The 14,462-nt window shown below is 36.8% G+C and overlaps 1 protein-coding gene across 4 annotated transcripts in view; it reads right to left on the minus strand.

Moving 5' to 3' along the window:
- Positions 1 to 14,462, minus strand: part of TMCO3 (transmembrane and coiled-coil domains 3) — a 34,272-nt gene that overhangs the window by 12,779 nt on the left and 7,031 nt on the right. For all 4 annotated transcript variants that reach the window (XR_010370831.1, XR_010370833.1, XM_064439944.1 and 1 more), the window contains exons 5-11: positions 13,935 to 14,114; positions 10,054 to 10,245; positions 9,044 to 9,172; positions 7,110 to 7,202; positions 5,740 to 5,926; positions 4,649 to 4,766; positions 3,898 to 4,093 (exon numbers count right to left, since the gene is read on the minus strand). Coding sequence is in view for 2 of the 4 variants with exons in the window: in XM_064439944.1 (XP_064296014.1) it covers positions 3,898 to 4,093; positions 4,649 to 4,766; positions 5,740 to 5,926; positions 7,110 to 7,202; positions 9,044 to 9,172; positions 10,054 to 10,245; positions 13,935 to 14,114 (1,095 nt within the window). In the remaining 2 variants the exon portion in view is untranslated. The remainder of the gene's footprint in view (positions 1 to 3,897; positions 4,094 to 4,648; positions 4,767 to 5,739; positions 5,927 to 7,109; positions 7,203 to 9,043; positions 9,173 to 10,053; positions 10,246 to 13,934; positions 14,115 to 14,462) is intronic.

Below are 14,462 nucleotides of genomic sequence, written 5' to 3' on the forward strand. Positions count from 1 at the left end.
TCAAAATTAAATTAGAAGTTTTGTCAATTTACACGTTTTTCCCAGTACAATTTAGTTTTCAGTCGTTTTCAAAGGTTCCATTTTACTCCAATTCAGAAAGGATAGCTTCGCTTTCACTAGAATATTAGATTTTTATGTTCAAATATTCTACCATAGGAATAAATAAAGAAATAAACATCGCTGCTATAACATGTTCCAGTTGAATGTCAGCCATTTGTTCAGCAATTGTTTTGCCTATATTCTCTAATAATGTGTATCTTATTGCTACTCTTTAATCATCATAGAAACTTAATTAATATGGTAAGCCAGTAAAATTAAAGAAAACCCCGAGGGAAATAAATGTATTAGAATTTCAGGCTTTAAAAACTTAAATCTGCCCAAGAGTAAAAGAGGTGAATGCTAAGCTTGCATTTTAAGGAAGTAAGCCCTTAATGGAAATGGAAACAATTTTTAGTGTGCCTTGTAAAAACTCTATCTCAACTGTATTTTATTAAATAATTAACTAGAATATTAGAGATTACAGTTCTTCCTTAAACTTCTTTTAATTTATAGAAGAGAATTCATAAGCACATTATAAGCCATTGAGAAGTACTCCAGGCAAACAAGGAATGACATTTCTAATACATTGCAGGAAAAAGTATGTACATTTTCATATATGAAGTACTGTAATAACATAGCTATATTTTCTTTTCGTCTTTTTGGTATATAAAGGAAGCTGGCAATTTCCCTCCATTTGCTGCCATCATCCCAGGTCAACCATAATGCAGTCAAACTGGAAGCCACTTTCTTTTCCTCCCTATGTGCATACACAGTCCTATAAAAATATAAATGTGACTGCTATCCTTTTTGTCAGATAAGTTTGGTCCACCCCACCCCCAGTTCCTTAATAACATTCAGCAACTTAGTTTTAAAACATAACAAAACTGACCACTGTTGTCCTGCAGATACCCAATACAACAATTCATTATCAGGATAGTGTTTAAAACAGTTTTCCTTGTAATATTTCTATACATATAGAACATAAAAAAGCAACATGACACCAGAGAACACTCTGGCTGACTTATAACACGTTCTTCAGCTTGACCTAAAAGTACCAATTTGGCCATCAATCCTGAATGGTCATATTTAAAACCATAAGCTCGATTTGCTATTTATGTTGCATTCAGGAGAACAGTTTCCCAACTAAAAAAAAAAAAAGCAGCACCTACATAACTCAAAGCTTGAAAAAGAGTTGCTGAAAGTGTAATAATGATCTACTGAACCTCTGTTACTGATGACAAGGTACGTGATTGAAAGATGCACAACTGTGTCTCTAAATCAGCTAGACTTTTATAGGATTGGCACTTCACACAATTCCCTCCCCTCCTCCCACCCCCAACCTGCCTAACTGTTGGGGGGAAAGAGGGAGGGGGAATTTCAATTATTTCTGAGAATATCTGGGAACAGAAAGAGATTTCTTGAGCTCCAGACCTTGGTAAAATATCTCATATTTGAGATTTGTTGCATCTCTTTTATGCTGTTAGTTTATCAAGAGAGGTCTTTAAGATCCTGTTTCAGATTTAATGAGTTGCAACGTTTTTCAAGTGAGCCAAGCAGTTCAGAAATGCTCAAAATTCACTTCCATACAGCAAGTTGGTCAACTGACAGGATAATCCCTTACATCAAAATTTCTTACTCACTTCTGTCCTAATCTCCCTCTTTGTTTTCCCATGTAGAATTTGCCCTTATTGGTAGGGAAATATCTATTCTTATTAAATAAGTCACCTGAGATTTTCAAACACAGGAAACAAGCAAAATAAATTAAGTTTCTATATAATGTGCATTACATGTGCTAGTGTTACAGGTGAACCCCTATACAAGATAAACTCAGATGGGCCCCAGAAATCCAGTGAACACTAAAGCATGTAACAACTAACTACGCATGTAACCATATGCATGAAGCAGGAATACAATGTCACTCCTACCCCCTTTGTCATGTGTTGGAAAGGATGTGGCCTGCAGAATAACGCGCATGCTACCTTGTTTAAAAAGGTCTCAAGCTTTCTAAATGGAGCCACAAAGTCATCTTTGGTTAAGGCCACTAAAATATACACTCTTCTTATTCCTCCCTCTACAAATTCAAAAGCATTTTTAGAATTAAACCAGTATGGAAAATTCTGTGTTGCAGATAATTATACAAACTCCATCAATGTTTAGGCTTGGTTGTCAAAGGAGAAAGATATTTGCAGGAACCATGACAGTTTAATTCTTTTCCTACCTGGCACCCAAACCCCATAATTTATCCTTTATAAACAGATGCAATATTTTTTCAGAATAGATTGCCAACCCCATCCTATGTTTTTATACCTCACATAGTAGGGCATCTATACCAGTTAGGATTTGTTTTCCAAAAGATTTGTTTGTTGAACTGTTCAACTGGACAACCAAATACTTTGTTTTGGTTTTTTTCATTGTTGTTTATTTGAAATCTCTGTGCTCCAACCACATCCTGTAGTATTGCTATAATGAATGTATCCGTGTCAGTTAAATATCAAGCATCTCAACTGGTTTACTGAGGTTACATGCAGTATCCTTTGTACTGCTCCCTTTGATACATTATTTATCAACTTTAAAAGGAAAATTGCTTTCACCTAAAGTACACAAAATATTTGCTCCTTCACAAATGCTTCTCATGCTGAAGAAGCAGTCTGTTTTATGTATGAATCCAACACATTCAAACATATTCTCCCTCAGGTTTGTATATACACATATATTACGTAAAGTCATGTAGACAAACTCCTTGCACATTTGATACATGACTGGTGCACAATATGCCAAATTCAGTTTATGTAGACTATATTTTTAATGAAGGTAAGACTGCTTCTAGATACTGTAATATTTTCTGCAACTTTTCTGGTTTGCTTGTTTTTTTATTGAAGTTGTTCTACAAATATTATGTCTGCTTGTTAGAAAGTAAAAACGAGACATTACTTTTGTTCCTTCTCTTATTAGACAGCACTCCTGTTTGGAATATGAATAGCTGTTTAGAGGAGTGGCATTTTTAACCTATACAACAGAAATCAACAAATTGTAAAGCTATGCTCTCACTAACTTCTTTCTTGACCTTCTTGCTGAAGGAGGTCAGCTTTCACTGTTGGACCTGTAATAATTAAGCAAATACTCCTAGGGAAAAGAAAAAAAAAAAAGGCGCACGCACAGGAACTTTTGGGGATAACGTTTCTCAGACATTCTCAGAGGACATAACAATCTGCACATCCAGGATAATGGAGTTTCAAACCCACAACGTTATCAGTAACTTTCACATTCTGTTCTCCAGCAGAATAGTTTTTCAGAGGGCTGAAATGTGAGGTTGAAACAAACAGAAGGAAGATTCAGAAGGAAATTAACCAAACTCCAAAGGGCTATCAAAACCTATGAACCTTTCTCTACTTCATCCCATTTCTCTACTTTCTCAACCTCATCCCAAACCAAACTGTTTATCTCCCACAGAAAAAGTATTTTATAATAAAAACCATGTTGAGAATTTGCTATTGAAAAGAAACTTGTGAGCAAATGTCGCTATCAGCCATTATCAGTATCTCAAAACCCATCCTAAATTATTTTCAAACGCATGAAGCGGTCCAAAATTAAAACTGGAATCATGACTCTCTAACTGGCTGTACTGAAAGTTACCAGCAGAAGTTCAGCTGATTAACATACAAATTCTATGTCATCTTACTCACTTAGGCTGTAATGCATGAATCATCTGTGCATTTGGGGTTTGTTTGGAGACTAAATAATTAACATTTGTTACAGAGGTACATAGACATGCAAGAACAGTAAGTGCGATGGCTTTTGTGATACTGATGCAGTAAGCTACCACATGTATCAAAATGCTTTATTAATTTAAAAGATTACCGTTAACATAAGGAAGATGAACGCAGTTATTCCTAGAATGAGGATTTCTTTATTCCCTTTGCTTTCTGCGTGCAGCTTGCGATAATATGGTCCTATGAGGTAAGTCTTTATAACAAGACATATAAGAAAAACAGCAGCCAGAGAAAAGAGAATTTGGCCAATCAGTATCAGTATTCTCAGTATTTCCTTGAAAATGCTGGAAGAGAAGAACAAAACATTTCTTTCAAGTGCTCTCATGCCTCCCAACCAGTTCCCCTTAAAAAGGAGAGATCTAATTCCACAGATGTTCAAAACTGAGTAGCTACAGTAAGATATTGAGATACATTAGGAAACAAGATGAATACTAAGTCTGCCGAGTCCCCAGCAATCTCTTTTACAGCCTAGAATTTACTTCCGTGTTGATTCAAAAAGAGTTTTGTTGATTGATCGTCAAGGTAAGCCATCAGGGTCAATAATACCATCACATAGTCTTTGACAAAAGTATGTCTTGAGGGAATACAGTAACTGAAGACATTCACTTATTTTTTACAATAACAAACCTTTCACTACAAATTTTAAGTACTGGACAGGACTAAGGCAGCTACAGCAGACGGAATATCCTCATACAACATGACAAGTACAAATAGTAAAGGGAACTCAGAGCACAGAGTGCGTGTTTTTCATGGGACTCACATTAATGGTAGCGCTCTCATATTTGCAATCTACATACTAATTGGAAAGGGGTGCGGGAAGATACATACGATATTTTTACCTGGAATATGTGCTCACTCCTGCTTGAATAAGTGTAGGCATGACAGCTATAAACAAACCAAGCTGTACGTCCTGCATCACCAACATGCCAAGTAGTACGCTGCTGTAGTCAATATCCCCTGTACACCAACAAAGTAGTCATGGAAACATTAATTAGAATCTATGAATGCTTGCAGTGCTCAGAAATCTAGAAATGTCTTAATCAAGTGGAGGCTAAGTGTAAGCCTCAATGGGATCAGGTCATTCAAAGCATTCTGGGTTCCCCCCCAAGTAGGTAAATGAAAATATATACATAAAAAATATAAATATATAATATATAAAGATATATTAAAAATATAAATAAAATATTCACATGAAGCTTCTGTTACACAATAAAAATATAGACTTCGTTTAGCAGTTAAGCACTAGTTATACATTTACTGGAACTCCTTTACTGAAAACATACAGTCTTTAGAATAACAGACACATGTAAGAGCCAGCATGTGTAAAATACACACTTTCAATTTAGGCATTAGAATATGGATATTCTAGGGGGTGGGGAGAACTTTAATGCAGTAGGTATGAGGGAGGTTTAAGCAAAAGAAAGCAAGATGGCAAAACTTTTGAAAGGAAACATTTAGAAGTCGTTGAGAGGCTAGCAATATGGCATTTGAAAGTATGTATCTGAAGAGCTGTTAGCTATGAAAGACTACCTGAGCTGGTCTTAGTTTGCTGAAGAAGGATGTGAATTATTTCAGTTAGCCTTTCCACCCTGATGATAGACTGGTAGTAATAGTCTAACCCAGTAACCTCTTAAAAAGCACAAAGATTCCATACCCTCAGTAAAGTCAATTCTTAACATGGAGAGTACTGATTGGGCTACACTGTCTTTCTCCAGAGGACTGTCTATGCAGATAGCAGGTACCCCTCATAACAAGAATATACACAACACTGGCCAGCGTTAAAGGAGGATAGTCACTTGTAAACCAGACTTACCAGCGGTTTTTGTTTCATTTTGTTTTCTAACTAGTTTCTCTTGTAATATTACAAAGTCAACTTCATTCAGATTTTATTGTAGATACTGCAGTAGTCCATAATTAAAATCATACTTACCTTCTTTATCTCCTCGAACACTACCTGCAAGAAATCTTGACACCAACGGCGTGCTTGACAGAGATAAGCAAGTGGAAATGAAGACACTTTGTGTTGGTCTAATTTGGAGCAAGTGTCCCCATAGTAAGCCAAAGGCAATCATCAAAACTGTCATGTAGCAGGGTCCTTGCAAAGATATTTTCCATACCTTGGGAAGAAAACGAGGTGTTATGGTAACATCTGATGACACTGATAAGTTACAATGCTTTTCAGCGCAAATAAGCTGTTAAAGATGCATGGTTTGGGGCTGTCGTGCTGGGCCACAGAAGTAACGGACTGTCATTCTATACATCCTGGAACTCTGAAGGTATTATGCCTCGTAGAATATATTTATGCCAGTAGGCTCATTACCAGAAGTTAGGTAAATTTCCTAGAACTCACAAATTAAGGGCCAAAGGTCCAGTATGGGTTGAAATATACTAAAATCATCAAATGGAATCACATCAAATAACTGGTCTTCCAGGGTGGGGAAAAAAATGGGAGCGCTTGAGACCATCATCAATACCAGCAGCCCACTCCACACTAGTGAGGACACAGTTCTGAAGTAACAATTTACATACTACAGTTTAGGAACCCTTGAATTGCTGATTTTCATCTTTGACTTTAGATGGACTAGAAATAGTAGATTACAATGAATGCTCATCAATTTTAATGCATTTCAATTAAAGATTTTATAGTCTCATGAAATCACAACCATCAGTTTAGGTACAAATTACACAATGCAACTCTTTATATACATACAGTATTTACATATTTTGCAGCAGTGTTTTCCACCATTAAAATTCTAGCTGGTCTATAAGATTTTTTTTTTTTTTTAAATTAAGAAACTTGTACCTTTTTGCTGAATCCTGATGGCCACATCATGTAATATTCCAGATTGTGCAACATATTTGCAGAATCAATTTATCAGCTAGTACTGCATGTATCATCAACATGCAGTACTTAACAAACGGGTTTTTTTTTTTAATAACAGGACTGGCAAACATTACTGGACACTCCATAACAGCAACTGCACATTAAAGTAAAGCAGAGATGGAGTGCATACTCCACATACACATAAATTGTGTGAGATTTTTCTAGTAATCAAACTGTTTTACGAAAATGAATAGCAAAGGAATAGCAATGGGGTTTTTTTGGAGACACCGAATAAATAATGCATTCTGTTCTTTCCAAAGAATTACAGAGAAGAAGCAAATGTCGTATTTGTCTTTTCAAAAGTGTACAAAGTTACACCAGTACATTATAGGGAAAATGTAAAAATCAGAAATATAACTGATAGCTTGAACATTAGCAATTAAATCCTGTAACGTAGTGGTATTATATAAAAGTACCTTTCTTAATCTTTCAGGAGAAAATTCCAGACCAACTAGAAAGAGAGTGAAGAATACACCAAACTCTCCTAACGTCTCCACCTGTACAATAGACTTTCAAAATAAAAACATTAGTGCACAGCAGTCTACTTATTATACAAATTATAAGTCCACTTACAAAACCAATTGTTTCTCATTATGTTTCCATAAGTAGTTCACTTGCTGGTCATATGACATCAGAATTTCCCTCAGCATCGTTAGGGTTCAAACATTTTTCCCATTACCTGGCTGCTACTAGATAATTTGGTTGGACAGTGCTGGTCACCAAAAATGCACACATGCATAGATCTAGGTAAGCTTGCTTGCTTGTTGAAAATAAATAGGTTACATTTTATGCATATGCTATTAAACCCCCAAAGCTTGCATTCCAGAAGTTACTTCTGGCTAGTTATCTCATTAGTCTATTGGTAAAATGATTCTGCTAGACTGCAGGTGCTGTTCTGCTCTCCATCCTACAGACTCCATGCATCTGTCTCTCAGACCAGTACAACTACCAGCCCTTCCACTTCAGAGAGAAGGGTGCAACAGCAAGAAAAGTGGTTGTCTTCCTTGTCACAACAGAAAAACATAGCATTTCGTTTCTTTGTATTTGCAGTCCAGAGCAGAAGAGGACAGGGTCTATCATCAAACACAGAGAAGTGGAGATGGAACCTATCTCCCTGCCAGATTAGAATCTGCCTGCCACCTCAGTTCCTCCAACATTCAACTTCATGAAATACAGAAGAGAAAACAGGAGAGTACACACCTGAGGCCCAGTCAACACAAACATTATCCAGATGAATAACGTTTAATCACAGCTCCACAAGAAAAAGGTATCTCACTAAGAAACTGTCCTAAACAAACCCCTCTCACGTTTGTTCTGACCACATCATCTTCATCAGTGTAAATTGCTGAAAATTCGTTATTCTCTTTCTAATGCCAAGCTCACAAACTTGTTTCTCAGTCTAAGTGGTCAAGCTTACCAGACCTTCTCAACACAGATGTATGACACAGAGGTTATTATTTAATCTCAATTTTAGAATATGAAAAATTGTAATATTTGTAGCTGTCTCTTCCAATATCAGATTGGCAAAATCCTACAATTTCTACTCATCCATAATTACTTTTGACCCCAACAATCATTTTCAGCAAAAGCCTGCATAAGAGCAGAGGTTTCAAAGATGGTAAGTTCCAAGGAGTTACCTGGATATCAATGTAATAGACACATGTAACTTAACTGGACATTACCATGCAACCGTAACATATGTTCTGTTTTGCCTGTTGGCTAAACGATCTGTTAATGCACACCAGACCACTAATCAAAACATGTGCAGTGTCTAGCCAAGCACAGCCCACGGTTTCACATGAGCTCGTAGTCATGGTACACGTGATGGAACTGAAAAGGTTCAAGAGATTTCAGGAATGTTGGCAGGGGACCGGAAAAGAACTAGGGTGACTAAGATGGATGAAAGAGCTACAGAGATACAAAATAACTCTTTAGGAAGCCAAGCTATGCTACTCAGGGAACGGCTTGTTTTAAAACACTTCCTCCACTGCCAACACTGACTTTTTGCAAGTTTGAGCATTTTGTGTTATTTAAATACTTTGGCTCTCAAATCTGATGCTTTATGATTAAAAGACAAAAATAGAAGAAAAAAGCCCAAACAACACCCCCCCCAAACACAAAACCTTCAGCTTTCACTTTCAATAATTGCTTATGTCATGATTTCATAGGAGAAAAAAATTGAACACAAAGTGATTCAAAGACATAAAATTTTAAGGTCTTGTCTTGCAAAGGTCCAGATTTGGGGATTATTTTTTAAAATACATTTGAGGTTGGCAATACCATACTCTTAAAACTCCTTTTAAGGACATCAACAAATTAAATCAGTCAAGAAGCAACTTGCAACACTTACCTTGATACTGTTTAGTCCTGATGGTCCTAGGAGTACTCCACAGATGATATACCCAAACATGGTTGGCAATCCTATTGTTGTGCACAGCCAGCCACATGGCAAAGACAACATTCCTATTGTCACAATATCCTAAATACATTGATTTACAAATGTGTTAATATAAAGGACGCACAGATTTGTGATGAAATTAACAATTATCATCTTTCAAAACATAAATAGCATTGTAAAGTTAAATGTAGAATACTGCCTGTGAAAAGAAAACACAGTTTCAGTAAACTAACCTGAACACTTTGTGTAGGTGTAAGCTCTGCAGTTTTGCAGATGACACAGAGAAGGTACTGACCTTAAGTGAATGGTAGCTTTGGAGACATTTGATCGATTTATCAAATATTTTAAATACATTATAGGAGGTAGACAGTTTCCTGAAGATGTGGGTGGAATGACACTTTGCATTAAAACAAAATGGTAAAACAGATCCATTTTGGTTTTGTCTTTTTGGGGGGTTTGGTTTTTGTTTGTTTGTGGTTTTTTGGGGGGGGTTTTGGGCCGTTGTTTGTTTGGGTTTTTTTTTTAAATCCCAATCCAGTTATTCTTCATGAAGCCCAAATACAATAAAAAACCCACGTCTATGTGTTTTCCAGTATCCTTTTTTCATCACAAGACATAAACAGATAAATTCTCTCTAGTGACAACATGCAAATGGTTTATCAGGACAGCAGCAGCTTGCTTTAACACTGTGCAGCCTGAGGGAAGAGGTGATGTCTCAAAGGTGCCAAAAATTAAATCAAACCAGAGAGGACTCTCGCAGCCTCACGATCAGCCTTGTGAAGACTATACTAGGAGTAGGGAACACATTGGTTGCATCACCAGTAGGCAGGGGAATCATGAATGCTAGGGTAAGTTGAGGCACAAATACTGAAACTGTAATCCAACCAAGCAGTACTGGCATGCAAACTAGCAGGACTAAGTCTTACCAAAATGAACTACAAGAATGTTTCTAAAACACTTACCTTTATGAAATGATGATCAGCTCGAGGAATGGTTGAATCTCTGGGCTTGGTAAGGATATACTGATTGTTCTGGGAATCAATAAGCATACTAAGACCTAAGTCATCCTCTACTTCTCTTTTTGAAGCATTTCTTTTAGAGTTGGCTCCATCTTCTTCCACCCTTAAAACCGCTTCAAAGTTTACACCTCTTACCTGTAAGAAAGCAAACAGCAACAACAACAAAAAGAGGGAGAGTCAATGAAGCATGCAGTAAAAAGGGAAAGACTATTAGCTGTGCTTGAGATTGCTCCAGAATTTGACAACACTGACTAAAAATACTGCAGTTTCTACTTAGAGAAGTCTTTCAGCCTCTTTAACAAAATTTTATGTCCATAACTGAAAAGGCTATAATTTGCTTTACATTTAAAAACGAGGAGTTTTCCAGACCTCTTTAGCCAAGTTGTCCAACCAAAAAATATAAAGACAGGGTTTCAAAGTTGTAAAATTCCAATTCGGTATTTTCAATTGCATCTAATCTGAATTATTTTTTTAAAAAAAAGCTTTATCACATTTAGAACACAAAAGGTTGGATTGAAATGTAACATTTTACTCCCTTGAACAAAAACAATTGGAGATTACGAAGTGACATTCAGTTCACAAAAAACTGAAGCGATGACTGCATTCCAAATCAAGAAAAAGTCACTCTCCTGTAAACCAGAGAGGATAAGAACTGTTTCTACCTAGCTCTGCCTTCAGTGCCTGTAATTACAAAGTAGGAGACACTAGGATGACTCCATTATTCACTGTATTTTAAATAACTTAGATTTTACCAATATTCAGAAACAGTTAAGGTTGTTACTTCTTTTAGACTCCGGTAAAAAAAAAAAAAAAAAATACACTGTTGTCATTCCAATGACTGACTACAAAACATTCAACTTCTGGATTGCTTGTATTTTGCCTAAGCAACCCCCCAATTTAATGAAAAAAACGCATTCACATAAGCCATCTACAAAACAGCCTCCTATTTTTCTTTGCTGATTCCCCAGCACCTTTCCCCAAACTGTTCAGATAAATATTGCATTTTCAATATTTAATATTTAACCTGCAATTTTCATCCTTTGTTTCCACTCCTTACATTTATGTGTGTGTATAATGAAATAGAAACATTTATCGTGGGAATCACTTCCCCCATTTTTGTACATCATGCAATATGATGGGCCTCTAAAGATTTGAAAGTCACTAACAATCAGACAGAGGGGAAAAAGGGAATTTGAAACAAGTTATGAGTTTACAGAATTATTTGGAAGCATAAAACAGCTGCTTCAAACATCAGCATTTTTAGCTGTTGGAGTGAGAGGCTGATCATTTTCTTTTATGCATTATGAAAGTTGACTTTTCACCTTTTTTTTGCCTAAAAAGCTGTCTTCTTATATATCTATTTTTGCCTTTACTTGCCTAAGCTCCCACTTACCAGGCTATTTTATATTCCAGAATGAGGCGTTCATTGCCAAGTCTAAGAGACCAAACCATGTTTTCAGCTGATGGGAGAAAGCAGGAGCAGCTGTACACCACATACACACAAACTATCCTCACAGTACTGGAGCAAAGAAGAAAAGCTTCCCTACAGTCAGCAAACATGAAGAACTGTTTCTAATCAGAATACACAATAAGTGTCTAATCCTGCTGGTTTTCTGTCACCTTTGCTGCTGACGCCTTCTCCCACACCCTCATTGATACACCAGGGATACTAAAACAGAGCTTAGAGCTTACTGTTAAACGTTGGCTCTGCAATATAAAACATACTTTACACCAACTTTCACATTGGAATCATTTGACTGTTCAGTGCAGCACCGCCATTTTGCAGATGACTATTACTTTGCCTAAAAACCAAAATGCTAATAAGCCAACATCTGTTCTAGTATCTTCTCAGGAATTTAATGTTATGACATCAGCAATAGTGTTCATTGAACAAAATTATCTTATAAAATACATCAGCAGCGAAGCATCTGCTTTGAAGCTCTGGAACTCCAAATTCATACGGAGCCTGTTACGTGTTCCTTTGTACTTGGTAGCTTGCGTGTCTGGAATCTAACCAAACTTCTCTGCATGAAAATTAAAAACGTATCAAAGATCATATAAAAGCAAGCAATTGGATAAATACATTCCTCATCTAGTGGAGTTCACAGTCTAGGTCAGAAACAATATTAGGAAAGAATGGAAGATGTTTGTAAGATTAAGACGTTATGAAAAACAATCTTTTTTTCTGTGTAATATATATTTAAAAAATCGTATGTTGTGTGGATACTATGGTGCATTTTCACTTTTACAAAAGAAAAGGGAACTGACAAAGGAAAGACCACGCTAGCAGAGCAAAAGTAGATGGCACAGGTTCAGATGACCTTTTAAATACTAATAAATTTGAGGACGTAATGAGACAAAACAGTTATTTTCAGGGTTTTATTTCCTGAAAGCAGGTTGTACGTAACAGAATATAGTGCACAAATACTCTTGTCTTGCGTTAACTGGGTTAGCTCAGACTTTTTTTTTTTACATTTTTACCTACTACGCATTTCCATCTGATTATATTTTAATAGAAACTTTTGTATCTTTATCTGATTACTGATGATCCTATTAGAGCTTCTTTGTTCTAATGTTCCAGTGTCTAGCTCAAGAGAAAATACACTAGATGTTTCTTGCAAAGATGGGAGATGTAAATAGTCCTCCCAGTTGCATTACATGATTCCTTTTCTTTCATGAATAGAGATAGAAGCTGAAAACTAAAGAGCTACACTGAAGAAAACGGATGTGTTGGCATTTTGCCAATTAACAGGTGTAGCCGAAGAAACTTCACTCCTGGTCCCTTTAAAACGTGCTATTATACCCCAGCAGAACGGAAGAGGGCACTCCAGCTAACTTGTCCCTTCCCAGCTGTTGGTCCTGCTAGGTAGGATTCCCACTGCGTACAATTGCTGCGATCCAGCATACACAAAATAAAAAGCTGCTTTCACTTTCTCTCAATACAAGTACAAGGACAAAAAATGGCCTGGCTCTGTACTACAGAGCACATGTTTTTCTCCTCAGCAGAATTCAAGAGCTATGCTCGCCTTGGAAGTCAACCTGCAAACCAACAAAAACCTTTCAAGGGCAAAAGCCAAATAAAATTGTAACCCACATTTATGCAAACAGGACCAGTTTAGAGAGTCAGTCTCTGAGGACAGCACAATAGGACACTAGACTAAACTGATGTACTCCCAGCTCCAAACACACACAGCCCTACTAGAGGGACACCGTCCACTGTGCAACACACACAATGAACAATGCAGATAGGCCAAAGTACGAAAAGCAGAGAGAGTCAGAAGTCGAAGGCAGCAACACCACAAACACATTTCAAGTCCTTACCTTGAACAATATATCTTTTCCCAGACTGTGAAAACTAACTGCAGGATTCTTGTTCTCCCATAACTTTCTCAACAAAATGAAAGACAAAAGTGGAGACTACGCTTAACGTGGTAACTCCATATCCTGCAGAGTCCAACTATCACAGTCCCCACCACCACCACAGAGATGTCTTAACTCTCATGGGCGGTATCAGTGAGACGGACTACACTTGCCACTGTCAAAGTAGCTGCTGCAGGGAGGACTTCCAAATGAAAAACACTGAAATCACTAGCAAAAAGGAGTAATTATTCCTGTTTCCTCACCCCTAACAAGCAATTACTCTACAACTAAATACTTTCTTCTGTTGAAGGGGAAGCAAAACCAAATGTAGAGCCAAAGTTTGGTTTGCTTTTTTAAAATAGTCACTAAAATCCTAACAACTATTTAACACAAGAGAAACACCCCTACAGTGCAAATAACTAAATGCACACCAATGAAAAGACTGAGTCTAAAACATCACTTACAGATTTGTTGTCATCAAAGGCATGCTCTTCTATTTCCTCTTCCAATCTATCAGCTGCTTTCCTGACATCTTCCAGAATTTCATCAAGCATTGACAGGCTTTTGTTTTGATGCTGCATGTTCTTAAGGGCTTCAGCCTGATGTTTTTCTGCTGCTAAGAGTTCAACGTATTCCATTTCTTCCTGTTGAATTTTACAATACACAGGAAAACATTTGACATAAACGTGCACTTCTTTTGACACAAAACATCTTACAAGTGGAATTGCAAAAGCAATATAGACTTTGTAATTGTATTTGAAGATTGCTTTCTCTTGTGCCAGTTTTCACTGGGGAAGTAGGCAAGAAAAAACAACAACCAAACAAAATACCCACCAATCGCCATTCCTAATCCAGTAAGAGTAGAGCTGCCCCAAGATTACAATCAGAAAATACAAGAAAGGAATTACTTTGAAGAACTCTAGGAAGCACTTCAGAGCCAAGTAAAGTTTAGAGTTCAGTGCTTTAGCAGGGAAGCATAACCTTGAAAGCAT

This window comes from Phalacrocorax carbo, chromosome 1 (genome assembly GCF_963921805.1).
Source record: "Phalacrocorax carbo chromosome 1, bPhaCar2.1, whole genome shotgun sequence".
Classification (NCBI taxonomy): Eukaryota; Metazoa; Chordata; class Aves; order Suliformes; family Phalacrocoracidae; genus Phalacrocorax; species Phalacrocorax carbo.